The sequence below is a fragment of the Nomascus leucogenys genome, chromosome 2, assembly GCF_006542625.1.
Source record: "Nomascus leucogenys isolate Asia chromosome 2, Asia_NLE_v1, whole genome shotgun sequence".
NCBI classification, from domain to species: Eukaryota; Metazoa; Chordata; class Mammalia; order Primates; family Hylobatidae; genus Nomascus; species Nomascus leucogenys.
The window spans coordinates 3,144,695-3,166,509 of NC_044382.1; the positions used below are offsets into that span (position 1 = coordinate 3,144,695).

A 21,815-nucleotide genomic window follows, 5' to 3' on the forward strand; every position below is an offset into this window, starting at 1 on the left:
TCTCAGCTCACTGCAAGCTCTGCCTCCCGGGTTCACGCCATTCTCCTGCCTCAGCCTCTCCGAGTAGCTGGGACTACAGGCGCCCGCCACCACACCCGGCTAATTTTTTGTATTTTTAGTAGAGACGGGGTTTCACCGTGGTCTCGATCTCCTGACCTCGTGATCCGCCCGCCTCGGCCTCCCAAAGTGCTGGGATTACAAGCGTGAGCCACCGCGCCCGGCTATTTTTTATCTTTTTAAAAAATATTTTCCATCCAAACTTGGTTGAATTCACAGATGTAGAGCTCACGGATACAGAGGGCCGACTGTCTATGACGTTAAACATCTACAGACTTGAAACATAATCTGTTATATTAAATATATTATCTGTGAAATCACTACAGATGATGTAAACAGTGGTACATGGTTTCATTATTTTCAAATGAAGTGGAATGCAACATACAATATTCAAGTAAAATTCACTGTGACTGATTCATATACACATTATCGCTGTATCTTTGAAAGCCAAAGAGATCTATAAGGATGACAAGAAAAGACATGTAGGTAGCTGGAACTGTAGTCTCACTTCTTACCAAAAAAACCAATGAACTGGATTCAGCCCACTCATACAGCATGGGTATTGAATATACTTCCAAAATTTGACATTTGTACATTTCAGTTATTTCATTATTTGATGTAAATAACTGAATATAAAGTCAATAACTGCAAGGTAAGATTATCATCTTTATAAGAACATGAAACAGTAAATTAAAAGTCAACCAAGGCAATCCACCCACGATCTGAATGTATATAATGACCCAGAGGGGAAGGCATGTTGCAGAGGTCTGTGACTGACTTTTGGAAGGGGTGTGAAGGAGCTTTTACCCTCCAAATACAAAAACTTCATCACCTTCATTGGGCCAGCACAGTCCCCAAACTAGAAGCAAACTGCTCTTAATATTTTGGGGTAAGTTTTTATAGATTAGCCCAGAGCTTTTGTATTTTCCCAGTTCACTGCTGAGATCTCCTTGATTTGCAATAGGAGTGAGATGAAAATTCAGTATTTTAAACAGATTTCTCTTTTCACGGATTGATAATCAATAGAACATTTACTGACCATATACTGAGCACCTATTCTATGTCTACCAGTGCTTTTTTTAAAACTCGGGGTGAGGCCTGGTATATTGTCTTTGAAAAACAATGACTATAAAAGCTACAAGAAGGGTATTTCTATAAATCATAACGTGATTCCATGTAAGGAAGTATCAGGCACTTGGCCCACGCCAGGTGCTCTGTTAAAGTAGCAGCTTTATTCTAAAAGGCTAATGTGGATCTTTAAAAGGTTTCTGTAACTGGGAGAACCCAGGGTGAACAGGATTTTTCTCACCAGCAAGGCTACACCAGCTTTGCAGTGGCAGAATGAGCTGCAGAGGTCTCCTCCCTGCTTTACAGTCCCTTATTAAAGTACACACGTCGCAATTCAGGGTGGCTCTCTTGGATCTTAGCTTGCAACTCGGCCTCCAAGCTTGTCACAGACATGGAACTGGGATAAGGGAGAAATGACAGGGTTATTACACAGACAGAGGTGAGAATCAGGACCTAGAAAGTGCAGGGAGAAGGCACAGGTGTGGAGATCCCAGGACTGGTACAGTGGGTCTTGTTGGAGAAATGCTTCATGCAGCTAGAAAACGAGATCATGTTCCTTTCAGAAAAATGTCACTCATAATGAAAGAAATGCATTGGAGAATCCAACACCCAACTTTTCCCTCTCATATTATTAAAAGGTGAAATCTCTTATTGCTGGCAAGAGTGTATGGTGATGACACTCTCAGACCCTGCTGGTGTTGGAAAAACCATTTGTGGCAATGCCACTTCCTAAGAAAAACGTATCAATCATTTGCAATGTTCACCATTGATAAAAAAAGAGATATGCAGTCAGTGAAATAACACTGATAATTTGCCTACATTAATGTGCTTTCGTTTACTGTATATAATACATGCTTATTAAAAAAATTTCAGAAAATACTAAAATGTACAAAAAAACCCCCCAAAACATTCATAATCCCACTGAGAGATAACCACTGTTAGTCTTTAAGTGATTAAAAACGTATTTGAAGGTATTATGGGTGTATATATATTAAAGCTTCTTCTTTAAGAGAAACACACACTCATTAAAGTATAAAGAAAAATTGTCCAGAATACCTACCAGAAAAACTGCTAATATTTTGATATGTAATTAGTTTAAAAAAAATATCTGAGGCTGGGCGCAGTGGCTCACACCTGTAATCTCAGAGCTTTGTGAGGCTGAAGCAGGAGGATTTCTTGAGGCCAGGAGTTTGAGACCAGCCTGGGCAACCTAGTGAGACCCAAATTTTTCTATCTATAAAAATAAAAAATAAGACAGGTGTGTTGGTGTATGCCTGTGGCCCCAGCTACTCAGGATGCTGAGGCATGAGGATTGCTTGAGCCCAGAAGTTCAAGGCTGTGGTGAGCTATGACTGTGCCACTGCACTCCAGCCTGGGCAAGAGAGTGAGACCCTGTCTCTAAAAAACAATCAAAAAATTGATTAATATAGTTGACATGTGATAGACTGTAAGGTTAAAAGTCAGGATATAAGTTTATATTTAAAATATGCAAAACAAATATTAAAAATTACGAATACAGAAAAAAGGTAGGAAAAAAAATCCCATGATGGCTATTGTTTGTGTAATGGGCCTTTGAGTAATTTTAAATGATGATGATGACACTGATGATGGTAATGATAATGGCTATGACTTATTGCTCATTTGCTGGGCCAGACATTATGCATTTTAATCCTTATGAAAACTCTAGAAGTCCAGTATTATAATTGCACAGATAAGGAAACCTGAGGTGCAACTGGGATGTTGAAGGCAGATCTTTCTTGATCCCAAAGCCCTGTTACGCCACCTCTTGGTCTTTCTGTTTTGCCATTGATCCCTAAGTATCTGTAATTACTGTGAACGTATGTTAAAGGCCCAAGTCTGATCTTGGAATTAAAGTTATTCAAACCTTGGTGGATGATGGGGAGTATTCTCTTTTTTATCTTCCAGGAGAGTTTGTTTAAAATTGGAATAATCTGTTTCTTGACAGTTGGGAGAAACTTGCCTGTAAAACTACCTGTTTCTTGTGTTTTCTTTGTAGGAGGAAGATTAAATGCTGCTTCAGCTTCCTTAATGACTATCTGGCCTATTCTGACTTTCTAATTTTTCAGCTTTGCTAATATTTTTTCCAGAAATTTGTCTATTTTGCCTGTTTTCAAATCTGTTGGTATAATGTTGATATTATTTTTAATCACTGCTGAATCTACAGTTATACCTCTTTTTCATTCATATTATTTGTGCTTTTCTCTTTCTTTTTGTTTTGATTAATCTCACCAGACAACTGTCTATTTTGTTTCTATTTTCAAAGAACCAAGTTTTCACTTTGTTGATCCTCTACTCTGTTATTTATTTTATTGATTTCTGATCTTAATCTCCTTCCTTCCTTCTTTTCTGATGTTTATTCTTTTGTGCTTTTTTTTTTAAGTTGGGACTTTTAGTGCATTGATTTTCACCTATTCTTCACAATATAAACATTTAAAGCTATAAATATCTCTCAAAGCAACACATTTGCTGCTTCTCAAAAATGTTAATAAAGAATGTTTTCATTATCACTTGTTCACATAGGAGACGGGAAACTGTGGTGCATTCATACAATGCACTACTATACAACAATAACAATGAATGGACTATAGGTACATGCAATAATGTAGATGAATCTTAGTTCTGATACTGAATAAAAAGAACAAGTACTAGAAGACTATACATCTTATGACAGTGTGACACCCTTGTCTAAAAAGTTCCTAAGACAAAGATATATACACAAATATAAACTGCAAGAGCATGAAATTCAGCATAGTGGTTAAATCTGCAGGGGAGGCAGGGACACAGGTTGGGAGGAGCCTATAAGATGTAACTTATTGGAGATATATATATATATATATATATATTTTTTTTTTTTGAGACGGAATCTCGCACTGTTGCCCAGGTTGGAATGCAGTAGCGTGATCTTGGCTCACCACAGCCTCTGCCTACTGGGTTCCAGCGCTTCTCCTGCCTCATTGGGCACTGAATTTGTGGATATTAATTATATTATTAGTATAAGTAAAATAAAAATAAGCAAAACAGGGGCATGCTTGGATCAATGAGGATACTATGTTACGAGCCAAGGAAAAACTGAGGAGCCAGAGACCTCAAGAAGCCAAACATACAAACAATGTGTAAACAACAAAGCAGAGTGAGAAGCTCTTTTAAAATACAGTGAAACCAAAGAGGATTGGTTTCCCAAATGTAAAACCACACGCTCTCTGAGGGCCTTGACCTAAGGACACTAGTAGTTACAGAAAGCTTTTCATTTCTACCCCTAGAGTTTAAATGAATCATAAAAAGTAAATGTTAGACTATATTTTTTTTTCTCGCAGCACTCAAAGAAAATCAAGGCCAAAGTAGAAAGTTTCTCTACAGGTTTTCAAATCTAAAATCCTTTCAATCTGAAAATAATTACAGCTACATTTCTTAGGTGTTTCCTTGGTATCAGGCACACCCCTTGGCATTTTATGTGCTCAAAGTCTAAATTGCTAAATCAAGGTCAGCTGCTGAACACCAGTGTTCATAAGCCACATACTACAGAAATGGACCTTCTCAGGTTGAGCTGAGACTCTGGCGTTTGTACAATTAAACACGTATCATTATCCCACTGTAGAGATGAGGAAATTCATCTGAATCAGGCTCCCAGAGCAAGTTCTGAAGGTCCTGCCCTCTTCAAGGCAGGCTCCTCAGTAGGCCCCAAGGTGATGAAGGGCTCCCGTCCACGAGGCTTAAATTTCTATTCAAGAACAGCAGGGTCGGAGACAGAGTGGGAGAGCAGATACAAGGTGGAGTTCAAGATCAGGTAGAGGGATCTGACAGCATTGTTCTAGAACAGAACACCTCATCCAAAACCAACTCTGCAAGGCTAGGGGATTAAAGACCGTATGTTCGGGACCTACTGGCCCACAAAGGAGAGGGTATTACCAAGGCAAGGGGCCTGGTAACACTTACAGAAAATGACAGACAACAAAATGCCGCTGCTTTGTGTGTTGGTGTCAGGTCAAGAGCAGGCTGGAGACCTGATGTAGAAAATGCCGACTTAATGCCAGTTAGTCCTGTTCTCACATCAAAAGCAGGATTCAAGGGCAGTTTGCGATGAAAGGCATGCACAAGAAAGCTTTTAAGGCAAAAAAGTAAGTGGGAAGAAGGGAAGCAAATATACCAACCACCTAAGCTAAGTGCATATAATTGCTGTCCCTGGAGGTGGAACTTGCATCCTATCATATCTGTATTACAGATGCATTTGCCAGTGGATTGGACCATATTTTAAATTTTCATAAAAGCAAATTTGCATCAGAGTTAATCTGATTCTTACAAAAGAATAAAGCATTTTCAAATTTAATGGAAGGGGGTAGAAAAGAGCTGGGTACATCTGAAATTAGACAGATGTGGGTTTGATTTCTGCCTCCATCCCTTCCTTTTAAGGGATCCTGGCTTCAGTATCTTTTGAGTCTCAACTTCCCTGCCAATGAAATGGAATAATGGCACCTGTGCCTTCAATTGGTTTTTAGGATTAAAACTCATGATTATTCTGAAGAATAACAAATACATACCTTTTCTGAGGAAACAGGGCACAACACAGGGGTGTAGCAAACACCAAACTTAAAAAAAATACAAAAAAAAAGACCATTTTAAATGGTTAATTTTTCAGCTTATTTTTCTATTTTACTTTTATAACAATCCCTTCTTTCTTCAGAGCATTACGTTCTGTGTTGTCTAACAAAAATAAGTCCTGTTTGTGTAAGTTTTATTACCTAGGATTGCCAAAATAATGAAAAAGTCACAGAGATAACAATTTAAAAAAGAATCACACGAATAGCCCCCCATGTTGTAGGTTTCTCTAAAGACAGTTTACTTCTATTTAATTATTTGGGGCCATGCATTCCAGACGTTCTGAGATGGCCTCATTTTCAAAATTTATATCCCATATTACCCAGTCACCTTTCATACGCTGTGTATTTATATTTTAAAAAGAAATTAATTATGTAAAAGTAATTTCTACTCACCAGAAGCCAACTAACCCAACTTGAATGGGTGCACTCATCCATGGGAACCTCTGTATTGAGAAATAAATGACTTTGAATACTTTTTATATAGGGTCTTGGAGGCAATTTCTTCTGATTAACTGGAAGGAACCTCTCGCCACATTTCAAGATCCAGATAGAATGTGGTTAGTGAAATTTGGGGGAAACGCTGCAACAAGGGTGTTAGCCTAACTTCCTGTAGCCTTCTTTGACCTGTAAATCAGCACACACGCAAAGATCAAGTAGCTTCTATTTTTTCCCCCAGTCGCCCATTTAATCTGACCACTGCTTGGGTATATAATGGAGGTGGAGAAGTAGCTGCCATTTAATTCTAATGAATCCCCTGGCTGGGGAGGTAGGATAGCCTGGTGCCAAGGTCTCAAGTCTCCACCCTTCCAGTTAGTTCCCGACTGTGGGGAACCACAGGCAGAGCCTAGCCTCTCCAAGCTTCCGTTTCCTTGTTATGGTACAAAATGAACATCATTAATAGCTTCCTAAAAGCGTGTGGATGAAGATATGCCAGATCACATTCATAAAGCACCTAGTATGGTGGCTGGAACATATCAGAAACCCAACAAATGCTTACCATCCCTCACCCTACTTTGCACCTCATCATTGTTGGTTTTAGTTGCTGTCAGTATGGTTAAAACTATTTCTGGCATAAAACATTCTTGCTAGTCACACTTTTTTTTTAATGGAAATGAACAAGTTGGTTGGTCTTCTGGAGAATAAATGCTGTTAGATTTTTAGTTTTAAAAACGGAGTGGTACTTAAATACACAATATAAAGAGTGATGAGATATATGGTTATATAAATAAGGCCACAGAAATCACTGCAACCAAGGTGTGAGCTGGTTGTAATGAAATCAGCCAGCTTAGTGAGGAGTCAACACAAGCTGTTAGAAGACAACGTGCACGGGAGGCGTACCCTTGTCCCCAAAGAGACTACTCTGGAGAAAAGGTTCATCAGGAGGGTTGGCATAAGGGGGGAAAGGGATGCATTAGAGAGGAAGGGAGAAGCATCATCAAGGAAACTGGTCCTCACAGGTTACACAGAGGGGCCCCTCTCCTCAAAAGATAGAATGAAAAGGAAAACACTATCTTTGGCAACTGTCTCTGTTTGATGATGAAGGATTGTCATAAGGAGATGCTAAATACTCCCCAGCACTTCCTAGCCAGGTGACATCTGGGCCGGGACAGATTTGGTGATGGGAGAGTAAACATAGTACTTAGTGAGAGCCTGTGCATGGATGAACTTGACCCTGTGAGAGCAGCCTCCTCATTGTAAGTAGACTCTGGTCTGCAGCAAACTGGGCTAACCTGTTACCCAAAAGAGAGCAGCTGTGTGCCACCTTGGAGGTGGGCATGTGCAAACTACGTGCTGACTGTGGCTCATGCAGAGGGTTTTGATGGAAAGGCTCCTCACACAGACAAGGCTCCTAGACAATTTCAGTATCCTGCAAAACCCAACCTGATGCCATGTCTTCTTCCAGCTCCTACCCCAGCACCCCATCCTGCCTTATTCACCCCTACCTCACAACTAGAGTCTGATACTACATTAGTCAGCTGAGGATGTTTGGTGTTTCACTAGATATTCACAACATTTCTCAAGGTAGGAACATATCTTACCTAACAGAACTGTGCAAACAGAGGATGTTTAGATGAAAAGTCCAAACGAATTAAAGAGAGTAATTGTACGTTTAAAAGATATATAAATACATATATATGTGTGTGTGTATGTGTGTGTGTGTATATATATATATATATATGTACATATATATATTCAATGAAGTAAAAAGCTCAAAAGTTAGGCTGGGTATGGTGGCTCATGCCTGTAATCCCAACACTTTGGGAGGCTGAGGCAGGCAGATCACAAGGTCAAGAGATCGAGACCATCCGGGCTAACATGATGAAACCCCGTCTCTCTTAAAAATACAAAAATTAGCCAGGCATGGTGGTACATGCCTGTAGTTCCAGCTACTCGGGAGGCTGAGGCAGGAGAATCACTTGAACCCGGGAAGCGGAGTTTGCAGTGAGCTGAGGTTGTGTCATTGCACTCCAGCCTGGTGACAGAGCAAGACTCGGTCTCAAAAAAAAAAAAAAAAAAAGCAAAAAACCCCCTCAAAAGTTAATGACTCTAAATTCTTTCTCCCCAGTGATCTTTTCCTAATAGCTTTATTGACATACAACTGCCCATATTTAATGTGTGTAAGTTCTGACATACATATGTGGCTGTGAAGCCATAAGCACAATCAAAATAATGAAACTATTCACCACCCCGAATGTTTTTCTTGCTCCTTGTACTGCTTTGCAGTTCCTCCCTCTTCCATAAACCCTGCATCCCATTATATGGCAACCTCTCATCTTTCTGTCACTAGATATTAGTTTGCATTTTCTAGGACTCGACATACAGTATCTATTCTTTTGTGTAATTACTTTGAGACTCCTTCATGTTGTGTGTAGCACTAGTTTGTTACTTTTTATTGCTAAGTATTCCCTTGTATTCACAAGGTATTTATTTATCCATTTTCCTTTTATTGGCATTTGAGCTGTTTCTAGTTTTTGGCTATTACAAATAAAGCTGCTATGAACATTTGTCTTTTATGGACACGTGCTTCTATTTTTCCTAGGTAAAGATCTAGGAAGGAAATGGCTGGATCATAGGGCAGCATCTGTTTAACTTTGTAAGAAGCTGCCTCACTATTTTCTCACATGACTGTACCACATTAATTCTTACCAGCAGTGGGGAGGGTTTCAGTTCTTCCATTTCCTCACCAACACTTGCTATGATCAATCTTTTTAGTTTTTGACATTCTAATAGGCGTTTAGTGGCAGCTCCTGTGGTTTTAATTTAGATTTCCCAACCACTAAAGATACTAAGCATTTTTTAGGTGCTTGAGAACTGTATGTACTTGGTAGAGTGTCTGTTCAAACCTTTTGCCCAGCTTAAGTGTTGAGGGTCCTTTATGTATTCTGGACACAAGTCCTTTATCACATACATGCCCTGTAAACATTTTTTCCCATGCTGTTTCTTCTCTTTTCATTTTCCATATTGTTTTAAAGAACAGAATTTTAAAAATCCGACGAAGTCCAATTTATCAATTTTTCTTTTATGGACTGTGCTTTTTGTGTGCAGTCTAATAAGTCTTTGCCTAGCCCTAGTGTTCTATTGTATTTTCTTCTAGAAGTTTTATAGTTGTAGACTTTTACATTTAGATTCTATGAACCACTGAGAGCTAATTTTTACATATGGTGTAGTCAATTCCTTACACGTTGCCTACATCCCAGCCAACCTAACCATCCACAAATCTCCAACAATTCATGCTCTGTGTACTTGCCGAGCTTCTGTAGAGCATGTGGCCCTCAGCCAGTCCTCATCAAAGAAGTCTCTGCTCACCTACACCAGTTGCGTAAGATACCTCCTATGCGCTCCCTCTGTGCCCCAAACTTTAAACACTGTGTATTTTAACAATGTGTCTTGCGCCTCTTCCCCATACCATGCTACATGCTCCCTGAGAGCAGGGGTCATATCCTCTTTCTGGGACTCTAGTTGTCTACCATATTGCTTGGCATAAACAAGCATTCAGCAAAGGGCTGCTGAAAAAAACATGAATGAACAAATAAACGTTACATTCCCATTCAATTAGCAGTCCTGAAAGCCTACTGAGTAGACACAGCAGTCTACTTTTATAAAAGAGAATATAAAAGAATTACAACTTAAGGAATAAGAACTAGCATAGGACCCAAACCATATCAATTTCACTCCCAACGAAAGTGCCATCAAGAATGACCCAAGTTTAAAGAGACAACAGGAACTATTCTTCAAGAAAACTGTTCACAGAAGCACCAGATTTTAGGCGGTGAACTTTTTGGTTTACTGCAAAAATTTCCGTGAGTCACCTGCCCACAGCTGACGCCTTTTTTCCAGCTCTCCACTTGGGGAGAGATAAGGCGTGGGGGGATGGATGAGTCATGCTGAATGCTCCCCAAGCATCACCGTTTAAAAAAGCCCAGAATGTTCAATTAGTTTCATGTTTGCGGAGGAGTCTGGTCATTTCTAAGGTAAAAGCCCAGATAAGTACCTCCTTGCAGAGGAGGCACACCTGGCCCTGGGGCAATGGGAACAAGAGGAAGGCCAACCAAGGTGAACACCACCGCATGGGCATCATGAGCTGCCAAGGAAGTGACCTCTTCAGCCTTTGCGGAAGAGGCATGGTGAAGCCCGCCTTCGCAATACAGTGTGAAAGTGTTTTGATTGTGGAAAAGTAGGGATTTTAATATAAGCTGCCTCTGTGTCTATTTTAGCAATGACTATACTATCATTTCTGTCCTATGGTCCTCTCTACATGGGTGAAATGCAACACTGACATATACCAGCAACCGTGAACTTGGGAAATGGTAGGTATGTATGGGTACCTTAATGGTATTTAGCCATTACTTTTTCAGAGCAGTATCTCTCATTGAGGTCTGAAGGAGTACAGCTACAACCAGGACCCCTTGTAGCCAGTGAGGTGCCAGGACTGAGCCATGAGCTGTCCTGATCATCTCTCTGGACCTTCACAATGGGGTTCTGAAACCAGTGGGCCCTTCCACGTGGGGAGTGGGGCAGGTAGGGGGCTTCGGTGGGAAGAGTAGGCATGGCGGCACACTTCCAAATGATGATCAAAGGGTACAATATCAAGCAAAGCTAAAAAAACCACAACTTAAGATGAAAGTGGGGAGAACACAATAGTTAATCATCTTGTCATTGTGTAACAGCCTGGAACAATGCGGCAATGGTGGGCTAAGATGGGGCTAACTGCTTTTATCATTTGCCAGCTCCTTCGCATGAGAAAATGCCAGGGTACATCTACAGAAATTTCCATCTGTCACAGCAAGAAACTTATGCAACATGCCCAACTATGTCTTCTGTTCAGTGTTTGTCACTGAGAGGAACTGTGGTAACTGTTCCCAAACTGAGACCCCCTGAAGCTGCTACTCCAAATGATTTTTTCATTCCTGATAGGATGACTACTTACTTGTACACATGTCATTCTAAGTTCACATCATCTCTTCATTTTTACCCAGCCAGGCATCCAACAGATGACTGTGTGTGTAACTGAGTTACAACCTCTCAATAGTAGCAGTCTTTATTTACAAAAAGCTTTTTCAAATATCTGAGATTAGAAATAAAATCTTCCTGGGAACATCTTTTTATTTACATAAGTGCCCAGGAAACTGGCCTTCAATTTCTTTACTGTTTAGGTAGGAAATAGTCTGTACAGTTTGAAATCTGAAAAGAAATAAAAAGGGTTGAGAAAATGACAAAAGAACCACAGCTTACCTTCAAAAAGGCTTTCTTTTCCAAAGTGTTCATAATGAATGGAGGGATGGCTGGAAATAAAGATAGATCTACTTAAATCTTTATTTAATGCCAATTTTCAGCTTACTTTTTTTTTTTCAACCATTTGACAGAAAGCTTCTGTAACTTTTAGGCTATTTCCACTGTCACAGTAAAAACAGTTTGTAGCAATTCTTTAAATTATTACACTTGAATTCATTAAATTGAAAACTGTTCCGATTTTCTAAATTTTTGAAGAGTAATATCACATCCTCTGCCAGCCAGAAAGTTTTATAATCTTGAAAAGAACTTTACTTTTAAGTTTAAGTAGGCAAAAATAAAAATATCAGGAACTTTTTCTTCCTATATTAATAAAACAAAGGGCACATGGCAGGGAGGACGGTGTAAAGAATCCTGCCTTGGAGTCAGGCAGAAACTACTTCCGTACAGGCTACACCAGGGGCCCCAACCTCTGGGCCATGGACTGGTACGGATCTGTAGCCTGTTAGGAATAGGGCCGCACAGCAGGAGGAAGGCAGCAGGCAAATGAATGAAGCTTTAGCTGTATTTACAGCTGCTCCCCATTGCTTGCATTACGGCTGAGCCCTGCCTCCTGTCAGATCAGCCACCGCATTACATTCTCACAGGAGCCTGGACTCCATTGAGAACTGCACATACAAGGGATCTAGGTTGCCCGCTCCTTATGAGAATCTAGTGCCTGATGATCTGTCACTGTCTCCCATCACCCCGAGATGGGACTGTCTAGCTGCAGGAAAACAAGCTCAGGGCTCCCACTGATTCGACATGGTGGTGAGTTGTCTAATTATTTCATTATATATTACAATGTAATAATAATAGAACTAAAGTGCATAATACATTTAATGTGCTTGAATCATCCTGAAACCATCCCCCTGACCCCTGGTCCATGAAAAAATTGTCTTCCATGAAATGGGTCCCTGGTGCTAAAAAGGTTTGGGACCGCTGGGCTAGACCACTTGCTAGCTGGGTGACCCTGGAGAAGTTACCTAACTTCTCTGAGCCTCAGCTGTTTTCTTTTTCTATAAAATGGAGGAAATTGGATACAATAATGCATGTAAAACACTGGGTATGTGGTGGACAGCATTCGTTCATTTGCTGACAACTTTCATCAGGCGAAACTGTCATATCCACTACTTCAATATGTCAATTACTCTTATAAATTGCACTAGCACAGAAAGATTGTATTTCTTCTCCGGGGACTAAATAGTGTTTAAAATAACCAAATCACTAGAAATGGATTTGTCCGCCTGGGCTGGCTGAACTCTAAGAGGAGTAAGGCGATTCAAAATAGAAAAGACCACAATCAAAAGCAAACCCAGGGCCGGACATGGCGGTTCACAATTGTAAACCTCACATTTTGGGAGGCTGGGGTGGGTGGATCATTTGAGCCCAGGAGTGCTAGACATATTGGGCAATATGCCAAAACCCTGTTTCTATAAAATATATAAAAATCAGCTGGGTGTGGTGGCGCATGCCTGTAGTCCCAGCTACTTGGGAGGCTGAGGTAGGAGGATCACTTGAGCCCAGGGAAGTTGAGGCTGCAGTGAGCCATGATCACAGCACTGCACTCCAGCCTGAGGGACAGGGCAATATCCTGTCTCAAAAACAACGACGACAACAACAAAACAAACCCCGGGCAGAATCTGGAGCTGCAACCTCGATTTCAGCAAATCTGGAAATCAGGGCTCAGTAGGCACACCAGGGTGGGCCCCATAGCCTCCTCTTAGGTTAGTGATAAACGTGCTGGTCCCTGGACTCAGGGGATGCTTTCCCATGTCTCAGGACCATGGCTGTGCAGCCACCCCTACAGAACACATTAGCCTCAGACAGGGCACCAAGAAGGCACTCCTGTGTTAAATCAGATAATAGCAGTTTTTCCCCAGTTTGCTGGAATGTGAATATACTGTTCCTCAAAGTTTTCCTTCATGCACTTTTCTTCAACTTTTGTTGCCTGCTCTTCCTTGCCTGCTGATGAGCAGTCACAGTGACAAAAGGAATTTAAAAACTGCAAAGAAGTATTAATGGATGACTTGACGGCAGCTGATGAAGTATACTTCATTGGAGAGCTTCATTTTAATTGCCAAGTGCTGTTTGCATTCAGTTTAGATGATGAAAATTAAACATACTAATTTCTGTTTTTTTTCTGTGAAGAGCACTCTAACTCCCAGGCCCTCTGATTTCTCAGTCTGAGAACTTTCTTTAGGCCCCTGGTCTGAAGGTAGCTCTAAGCAGCCTTAGGGTGGACTAGAGATTCTCAGCAGAACTAAATACAATATAGACTTTCTATTTTTGGTCATGCTGACCCCAGTCCCTATAGGGAAAACTGAGTAGTTGCTTGGCACACATTTTATCAGTACCTGCTCTAACCATTCCAATTTGCTCCATCAGTTCCTTCTGGTCAAATTCCCACTGTATGGCCCTGGTCCAGCCCATCACCGCCTCTTGCCTGGATTACTGAGGCAGCCTCCACTGAACGTTCTCGTTCTCCTTCAGCCTATTCTCAACCCACCACCCAGAGTCACACAGATAAAACCTAAGTCAGACTGTGCTGATCCTGTATTCAAAACCCTGCCTGGCTTCTTACCTCTCAGACTAAAACCCAAGTGTGAAACGCCAGGGCTGCCATCCACGCTCTGCCGTCTGTGGCCTCCTGACTCCCTTCCTACTGCTCCCCACCCCTCCCACTGTGCCCCAGCTGCACCTGCACCCATAATGCCGGCAACACACCAGGCCAACTCCTGCCTGTGGTTCCCTCTGCCAGAATATTCATCACCGATACCCACTTGGCTCACTCCCACACCTCCATCCAGTGCTCTTCCCCGGCTGCCCTATCCACACGCCCTAGCCCCCTTGCCCCCTTGCCCTCATCACCACTGCGCATACTATATACTTTATTTACTTGTTTATTTTCTGCCACCCCCACTGGAAGACAATTTCCACTAAGAGGTGCAATATTTGTGTTTGTTTTCTGGTTCACAGATCCATGAATGCTGGTTCAACCTGTATTTATGGAATAAATGACAAAGTCCTGCTAACCCATGCCAGGGGCTGCCATGAGAATTCTGGACACGACAACTTGCGTGATGGCTTGTTTCGCAGCGTTTGCCGACTCCCCCAAGCGGTTCCCATTCTCATCCGTGACAGGAATGCCAACTTTGAGTTCCCTGCAGAGCAAAACACATACAGAGAGCTCCACCAATGCCTTCAATAAACGTCTTGAAATAGTACTATGTTGGGAAAGATCAAGCCTCTACTTAATTCAAATACCCACTCAAGTGTCATTTTTGCTACTGACACATCTATTTTTTCTTTCTTTTTTTTTTTTTTTTTACAGTCTCACTCTGTTGCCCAGGCTGGAGTGTAGTGGTGCTATCTCCACTGACTGCAACCTCCACCTCCCAGGTTCAAAGCGATTCTCCTGCCTCAGCCTCCCGAGTAGCTAGAATTACAGGCGTGTGCCAGTGTGCTGGCCAATTTTTGTATTTTTAGTAGAGACAGGGTTTTGCCATGTTGGCCAGGCTGGTCTTGAACTTCTGACCTCAGGTGATCCACTCGCCTCGGCCTCCCAAAGTGCTGAAATTACAGGCGTGAGCCACTGCGCCCAGCAGACACATCTATTTTTAAATACCATGGACAAGTTTAATCCTCCTTTGATAGAAATAAAAGTAAAACAACACTAGTAAACTTTTAAAACAGGGTGTACCTTTTTCAGTAACAATACGATTTGAAGGGTGGATATGCTAACTTCAATCTACGCTCATGTGCAAATTTGAGCAACTTTCCAAATGAGAAACAGATACAATACACAGCATTATTAAGTCAACAAACTTAATATGCAGACATGGAAACAGTCACTCGCACATGGCCCTACTGTATGTTTATTAACTACATTTACTAACACTAAGTATAACTTCTACCGTTACCCCTGTTTTTCGTTATCCATTCCAAAATGCTTTTGTTGTTCTTTCTTCTCCTTTAATTTTTGCCAGTTCTAAAACAACACTTCCAAAGATATAGAATAATGTACTTTAAGCCCCAAAAGAAAATTCTGGAGGAAAAAAAAGGAATCTATTTTAGAGAATAAACTTTCTTTGGATAGACTTTGTCCAACCCAAGCACAACTCAATGTAAGCTTGAGATATATCTTTTAAACTTTTTATTATACAGACACAGAAAGACTATTCCAGCATCAGCCCCCTCCCCGCACTCCTCAGTCTGCTTCAATAATCAGTAACTCATGGCTAAACTTGTTTTATCAATATGCCCATTCTCATCCCCAACTCCAGAGTATTTTGAAAGAAATCTAAGATCTCATATAATTTCACCTATACGTATTAAAACAAACATTTGGCAGTTTCAACAAAGCTAATTATTACAAGAGACTCTCCTGTCAAGTACACGTCCCTACTAAGAGTGCATATTCGTCTTACCTTTGCCTCATTAATGGAATATTAATGCAATTAGCAGCAGCTACGGCAGCAAAGGGAACAAAACGTCCTATCAGTGGTGACACATGCTGCAGAGGAGAAAATTTCAAAAGCTTTATCTTATTTTTCCTGCACTAGTGAATGGAAATAACTTATTTCTTCTTGAAAACTCTGAAAAATGCAGAGTCCTATTTGCATAGAAACTCAGGCCAAGAATACTTTCAAATCTTTTCCTAGCAGTATTTGTATATTTCCCACGTGGGTGTGCTGGGACCATGCAAGCTTCTAAGGTATCATAGTTTAGTGTGGTTGGAGGAGTGTATGGGCTTTGGAGTGGAGAGAGAGAGAGGGAGAGAGAGAGAGAGAGAGAGAGAGAGAGAGAGAGAGAGAGAGAGATGCTCTTGCCTCTTTTCAGAGCTGTGGCCTGAGGCACACTGCCCTCTGCAATGCCTCTGGGGGGCTGTCAGGATGGGTGAACATTTAGCACTTCGTACACAGAGTCAGGCACGGACCACAGTCCTGGTAGGTGTCACTGGTGACAACTCTTCCCAAACTTATCGTAAGATATAACTAAAATATGCAGCTGAAGATAAGGACCATAACAAGAAAGCCATATGACTTGAACTATTTTAAGAAATAATGGAGGGATTTAGAGCCAGACAGGTGATAACAAATTAAGCAGCTTTATTATGGAAATAAAAATCTGAGTACCTTGGTCAATGCATTGAGTCCTAGAGCTGTTGCTACAGCACCAGTTGTTGCAGAAACGTAAGCTGTTCCCAACTCACTGAAAAGAAAAAAGGGTATCGTGTAGACGACGAGGGCATGTCAGGAAACTCTGGTGCAACATTATTTGAAGAAATAAAAGGGAAACATAAAAGAGCATGATTCAGAATTAAGAGTCTACAAAACAACATTCACTATCACTCCACGAATAGGGGAATCTAGAGAAAAAACAAGCAGATCCATAAAAAATGGGATTCTTCACACGTATCTTGACTATAACTCCAAAAAAGTAGACATGTATTGTTTGAAGTGAGTTGGTTAAAATAAATAAATAAACAAACATACAGACTTTGTATTCGTGGGAAGGAGGGGAGCTGTGTGCAGGAAGCTATCAATACAGGGGAATGCATATTGGGCTAAATGTTTGGAGCATATTTGCTTAAAAATATTTCTCAAAATATTAATATACACACTGAAAGCAAAAATGAAGTGCTGCCATTTAAAAAATGATATCTGAACTGCATAAAAATACTAAGTCTTATCGTCCAAAAACTATAAAGCCCAAGCAATTCTCTCTTCTTTTAAAAGAAATTTTAATTGCGATAAACACCACTGGGTTGCAGACTTCAAGATCCTTTGTTCCATATAACAATAGTAGAAGAATATGGGTTGTCAAAAGCAATTTTAAGTAATAAAAAAGAGAAACACTTTTCTTTCAAGTGTAATACAAGTATGCTAATGAACATTTTTGGTTAACTAATCTTGTGAGCCTATTTTTTTTTTAACAGGGTGACAAAAAATTAAACTCACTGCTTTCTTTTGGACTCCACAGATGAGCTATTTTAAAAACATATCAGATATAAAGGTCACACCGTCATGGTCTCCCCTTGATTTCTGCAGAGACCACACTTTGTCTCCTCTACTTTTAACGTTGGTGTCTGTTGACTCAGGCAGGGTAGATGGGGGAACAGCCTGTTACTGGAGGCCAGGCCGGTGCTGCCTGCCATGTGTTCTACAAGGCCATGAGCTCCAGGGTGAGAAGGAGGTATCATCCTACCAGTACCTCCAAAGCCATGAGTAATGTTTGAGAAGGCAGGCTGGAAGAAGACAGTTTTCTTGATAGAGAGAGAGAGAAAGAAACACTTAAAAAAAAAAAAGCTACAAAAAAAGATGCTACATAATATTCTGAACAATATAAAAATGTGTACACATATGCTTTTTTAAATAGGAGAGTATCACCACTTAATAAAAGGAAGGTTGGAGAACTGCAGACAGTGGTCAAATCTCGTAGCCTTACTTGACAGTGAGGGGCGCGTCTCCACTTCTGTTGGTGTAATTGACGACAGCATTGAAGGACTGGTTAATCCACTGCCAGAACAGCACAGCCGGCGTAGTCCTAAAACAGAGCCATCCATCACATACCCACCATCACTGGGCCCAGCCGCTGCATGGAACAGAAAACGTGAACACCAGTAACCAGAGAGGAGACGTACTGGGGAAGGGAGAAAGCCACAAGGCCACAGGCTTAGGATCTGTGTGCTGGGCAAGCTTTTATCCTCTGGGATCATCAGTTTCCTTGTTCCATAGATACAGATAACACCAAGCTCAGAGGGTTACTATGAGGATGAAGTAAGATAAAATTTGTAGAGAGCCTGGTACAGAATAGACATTCAATAAATGCCAGATCCCTTCTCTTGGGGAAAAAAGATACAATTTGTAGGCTAAGCGGTCCTGGGCCCTCCTAACAGCACGTGCAATGCTATGTGTCTATGTCTACACATACACCTTTTTTTTTTTTTTGAGACGGAGTCTCGCTCTGTCGCCCAGGCTGGAGGGCAGTGGTGCGATCTCGGCTCACTGCAAGCTCCGCCTCCCGGGTTCACGCCATTCTCCTGCCTCAGCCTCTCCGAGTAGCTGGGACTACAGGCGCCCGCCACCACGCCCGGCTAATTTTTTGTATTTTTAGTAGAGACGGGGTTTCACCGTGGTCTCGATCTCCTGACCTCGTGATCCGCCCACCTCGGCCTCCCAAAGTGCTGGGATTACAAGCGTGAGCCACCACGCCTGGCCTCACATACGCCTTTAATGTGCCTATATCTACACTTATACCTATACCTATACCTATATCTATGTGAATGGAGTCAAAGGAGAATTTGCCTGCAGACTCTTTATTTTCTTTCTCCACTTCATTCTCTTTTGGGGCTAAGATTTAGAAAAAAAATTCAACCTCCTCTTGAACAACTAAGAAGATGCTATTTAGCAGAGGTGAAGGGTTAAAAAAAAAAAGAGTCCCAGAGTAGCAACATTCAAACATAATGGAACTAAAAGTGAAATGACTTTTTTTTTACATCAATAATACCCCATTTTTTGTTTTTTATTGTGTTCAATTTTATTTTTTATTGTATATACTAAAGGAGTTCATGATGTTTTGATTCATAAGTACATTATGGAACGATTCAATCAAGCTAATTACCTTGTTTGTCACTTCATATATTTATGAAATAATACTTATTTCAACAAAATTATTTACATACAAAAATATACTTTGAGCTTCTGTAATGGTAAACACACCGTTGCTACATATTCATAACATACCTGTAAAACGTCATCATACAACCTGTGATGGTCATGTTCATGGGAACCTGGGCTGACATTCTTCCTATCAAAATCATCTTCTCACCAGTGTCAGGATGAAAAGCTGAATCATAGATGTACTTTGCTCTCCACAATTCATTTTCTGTAAGACCAGGAGGAACAATTCCTTGCCTAAGAAAACAACAAATAATATGGCAATTGCTCATTTCAAATATCTACCCAGTGCCCTAGAGACAAGTGGCTACAAGGTTTTAAAAGTTTATGCTCTGGCCAGGTGTGGTGGCTTACACCTGTAATCCCAGCACTTTGGGAGGCTGAGGCAGGAGGACTGCTTGAGCCCAGGAGTTCAAAACCAGCCTGAGCAACATGGTGAGACTCTGTCTCTACAAAAAAATAAAAATAAATAAAAACTAGTCAGGCCAATGCCTGTGGTCCCAGCTACCTGGGAGGCTGAGGCAAGAGGATCACTTGAGCCCAGGAGGTTGAGGCTGCAGTGAGCAGTGATCATACCACTGTACTCCAGCCTGGGCGGAGAAAGACCCTCTCAAAAAAAAAAAAAAAAAAAAAAAAAAAAATCAAACCTATTCATCTCAAATTATCTGTAGTTTGGAAAAGCCAGGAAAGAAATTATATATAGGGAACAGGAAAGCATTCAATTTTGAAATATTCTTTAAGTGACATATTTTATAATGTATTTTGAATTTGTAAACTCTAAAATACTTGAAACAATTAGACAAAAGTTATGGTAATCAAGGATATTAATTCATTTTTGTACCTATAGAATGAAAAGCTAGTTCAGGAAGAATTTTTTTTTTTTTTTTAAGACAGGGTCTCACTCTGTCACCCAGGCTGGAGTGCAATCTCAGCTCACTACAGCCTTGAACTGCTGAGCTCAAGTGATCCTCCCACCTCAGTTTCCCAAGTAGCTGGGACTATAGGCATGCACCACCATGCCTGGTTAATTTTTTTGCATTTTTTGTAGACACAGGATTTCACCATGTTGCCCAGGCTGGTTCTGAACTCTTAGGCTTAGGTGATCTGCCTGCCATGGCCTCCAAAGTGCTGGGTTACAGGCGTGAGCCACCATGCCCAGCCTCAGAAGACTCTTGATGAAAAAAAAAAATTAGGTACATCATTCTTTACTTCTTCCCTTTATCAAAGAAGCACATATTCATTGCCCAAAATTGAGAAAATACAGGAATCCATTAGAGCAATTAAAATCACTCAAGTCTTTACCTACTCATCTCCACTGGTAATGTTTTCATGCGTATATTTTCAGTCTCTCTTCTAGAATCTAAATGTGATGTGTTTTCTTAAAGGCATCACACCAGACCTGCTGCTTAGAACCACCTTCTTTATTCAGTAATATACTGTAAACATTTTTCTGTGTCTTCAGATATTCTTCTATATAATCTATACTGGATTGAACAGTGTCTCCCCCAAAATTCATATCCACCTGCTACCTCAGAATGTGACCCTATTTGGAAATGGGGTCTTTGCAGATGCAATTAGTTCAGATGATGGCATACTGGATTAGAGTGGTCCCTAAATCCAATGAATGGTGTCCTTATAGGAAGGCCATGTGCAATCAGACACAGAAAAAGGCCAAGTAATGAAGGAGGCAGAGATGACAGCGATGTACCCATGAGCCAAGGTGCACCAAAACATTCCTAGAGCCTCTAGAACCTTGGAAGCCCCAAGGAATGATTCTTAGAGGGAGCACGGCCCTGTTGACACCTTGATATCAGACCTCGAGCCTCTGTAACTGTGAGGCTCAAGTTGGTGGCAATTTGTTATGGCAACCTTAAGAAATTAATAGGCTGGGCGTGGTGGCTCACGCCTGTAATCCCAGCACTTCAGGAGGCCAAGGTGGGTGGATCACGAGGTCAGGAGTTCAAGACCAGCCTGGCCAACATGGTGAAAACCCGTCTCTACTAAAAATATAGAAATTAGCCAGGTGCAGTGGCAGGCACCTGTAATCCCAGCTGCTCCGGAGGCTGAGGCAGGAGAATCACTTGAACCTGGGGGGCGGAGGTTGCAGTAAGCCGAGAATGTGCTACTGCACTCCAGCCTGGGCAACAGAGTGAGACCATCCTGGCTAACATGGTGAAACGCTGTCTCTATTAAAAATACAAAAAATTAGCTGGGCGTGGTGGCACGTGCCTGTAATTCCAGCTACTCAGGAGGCACAGGCAGGAGAACAGCTTGAACCTGGGAGGCGGAGGTTGCAGTGAGCTGAGATCGTGCCACTGCACTCCAGCCTGGGCAACAGAGCGAGACTCTGTCTCCAAAAAAAAAAAAAAAAAAAAAAAAAAAAATTTTTGCCCATCTCAAAGTCATAAAGATTTTCTCCCGTTTTCTCTACAAGTTGAAGAGTTAGCTAGTATATTTAGGTCTACTATCCATTTCAAGTTAAATTTTGTTTATAGGAAGAGTTAAGGATCAAGATCCATTTTTTATATAACAATCTAATTTTTCCAGAACTATTCATTGAACAGAGTATCCTTTCCTCATTGAATTATCTTGGCTCCTTTACGTAAAATCAGTTAACTATACA

The 21,815-nt window shown here is 41.0% G+C and overlaps 1 protein-coding gene across 6 annotated transcripts in view; it reads right to left on the reverse strand.

Annotated features, from left to right (window-relative positions):
• Nucleotides 1-344: 344 nt before the first annotated feature.
• Nucleotides 345-21,815, reverse strand: part of SFXN1 (sideroflexin 1) — a 45,351-nt gene continuing 23,880 nt past the window's right edge. For 2 of the 6 annotated variants that reach the window (XM_030824918.1, XM_030824907.1), the window contains 9 exons: nucleotides 19,259-19,429; nucleotides 17,961-18,059; nucleotides 16,649-16,724; nucleotides 15,941-16,026; nucleotides 14,547-14,674; nucleotides 11,475-11,524; nucleotides 6,135-6,184; nucleotides 5,682-5,729; nucleotides 1,060-1,522 (listed from right to left, as the gene is read on the reverse strand). In XM_030824918.1, coding sequence (XP_030680778.1) covers nucleotides 1,426-1,522; nucleotides 5,682-5,729; nucleotides 6,135-6,184; nucleotides 11,475-11,524; nucleotides 14,547-14,674; nucleotides 15,941-16,026; nucleotides 16,649-16,724; nucleotides 17,961-18,059; nucleotides 19,259-19,429 — 805 coding nt within the window. In that variant the 3' untranslated portion in view covers nucleotides 1,060-1,425. Of the gene's footprint in view, nucleotides 1,523-5,681; nucleotides 5,730-6,134; nucleotides 6,185-11,474; nucleotides 11,525-14,546; nucleotides 14,675-15,940; nucleotides 16,027-16,648; nucleotides 16,725-17,960; nucleotides 18,060-19,258; nucleotides 19,430-21,815 lie in introns of all 6 variants that reach the window. The other 4 variants (XM_030824930.1, XM_030824935.1, XM_003273256.3 and 1 more) reach the window with 3 other exon arrangements.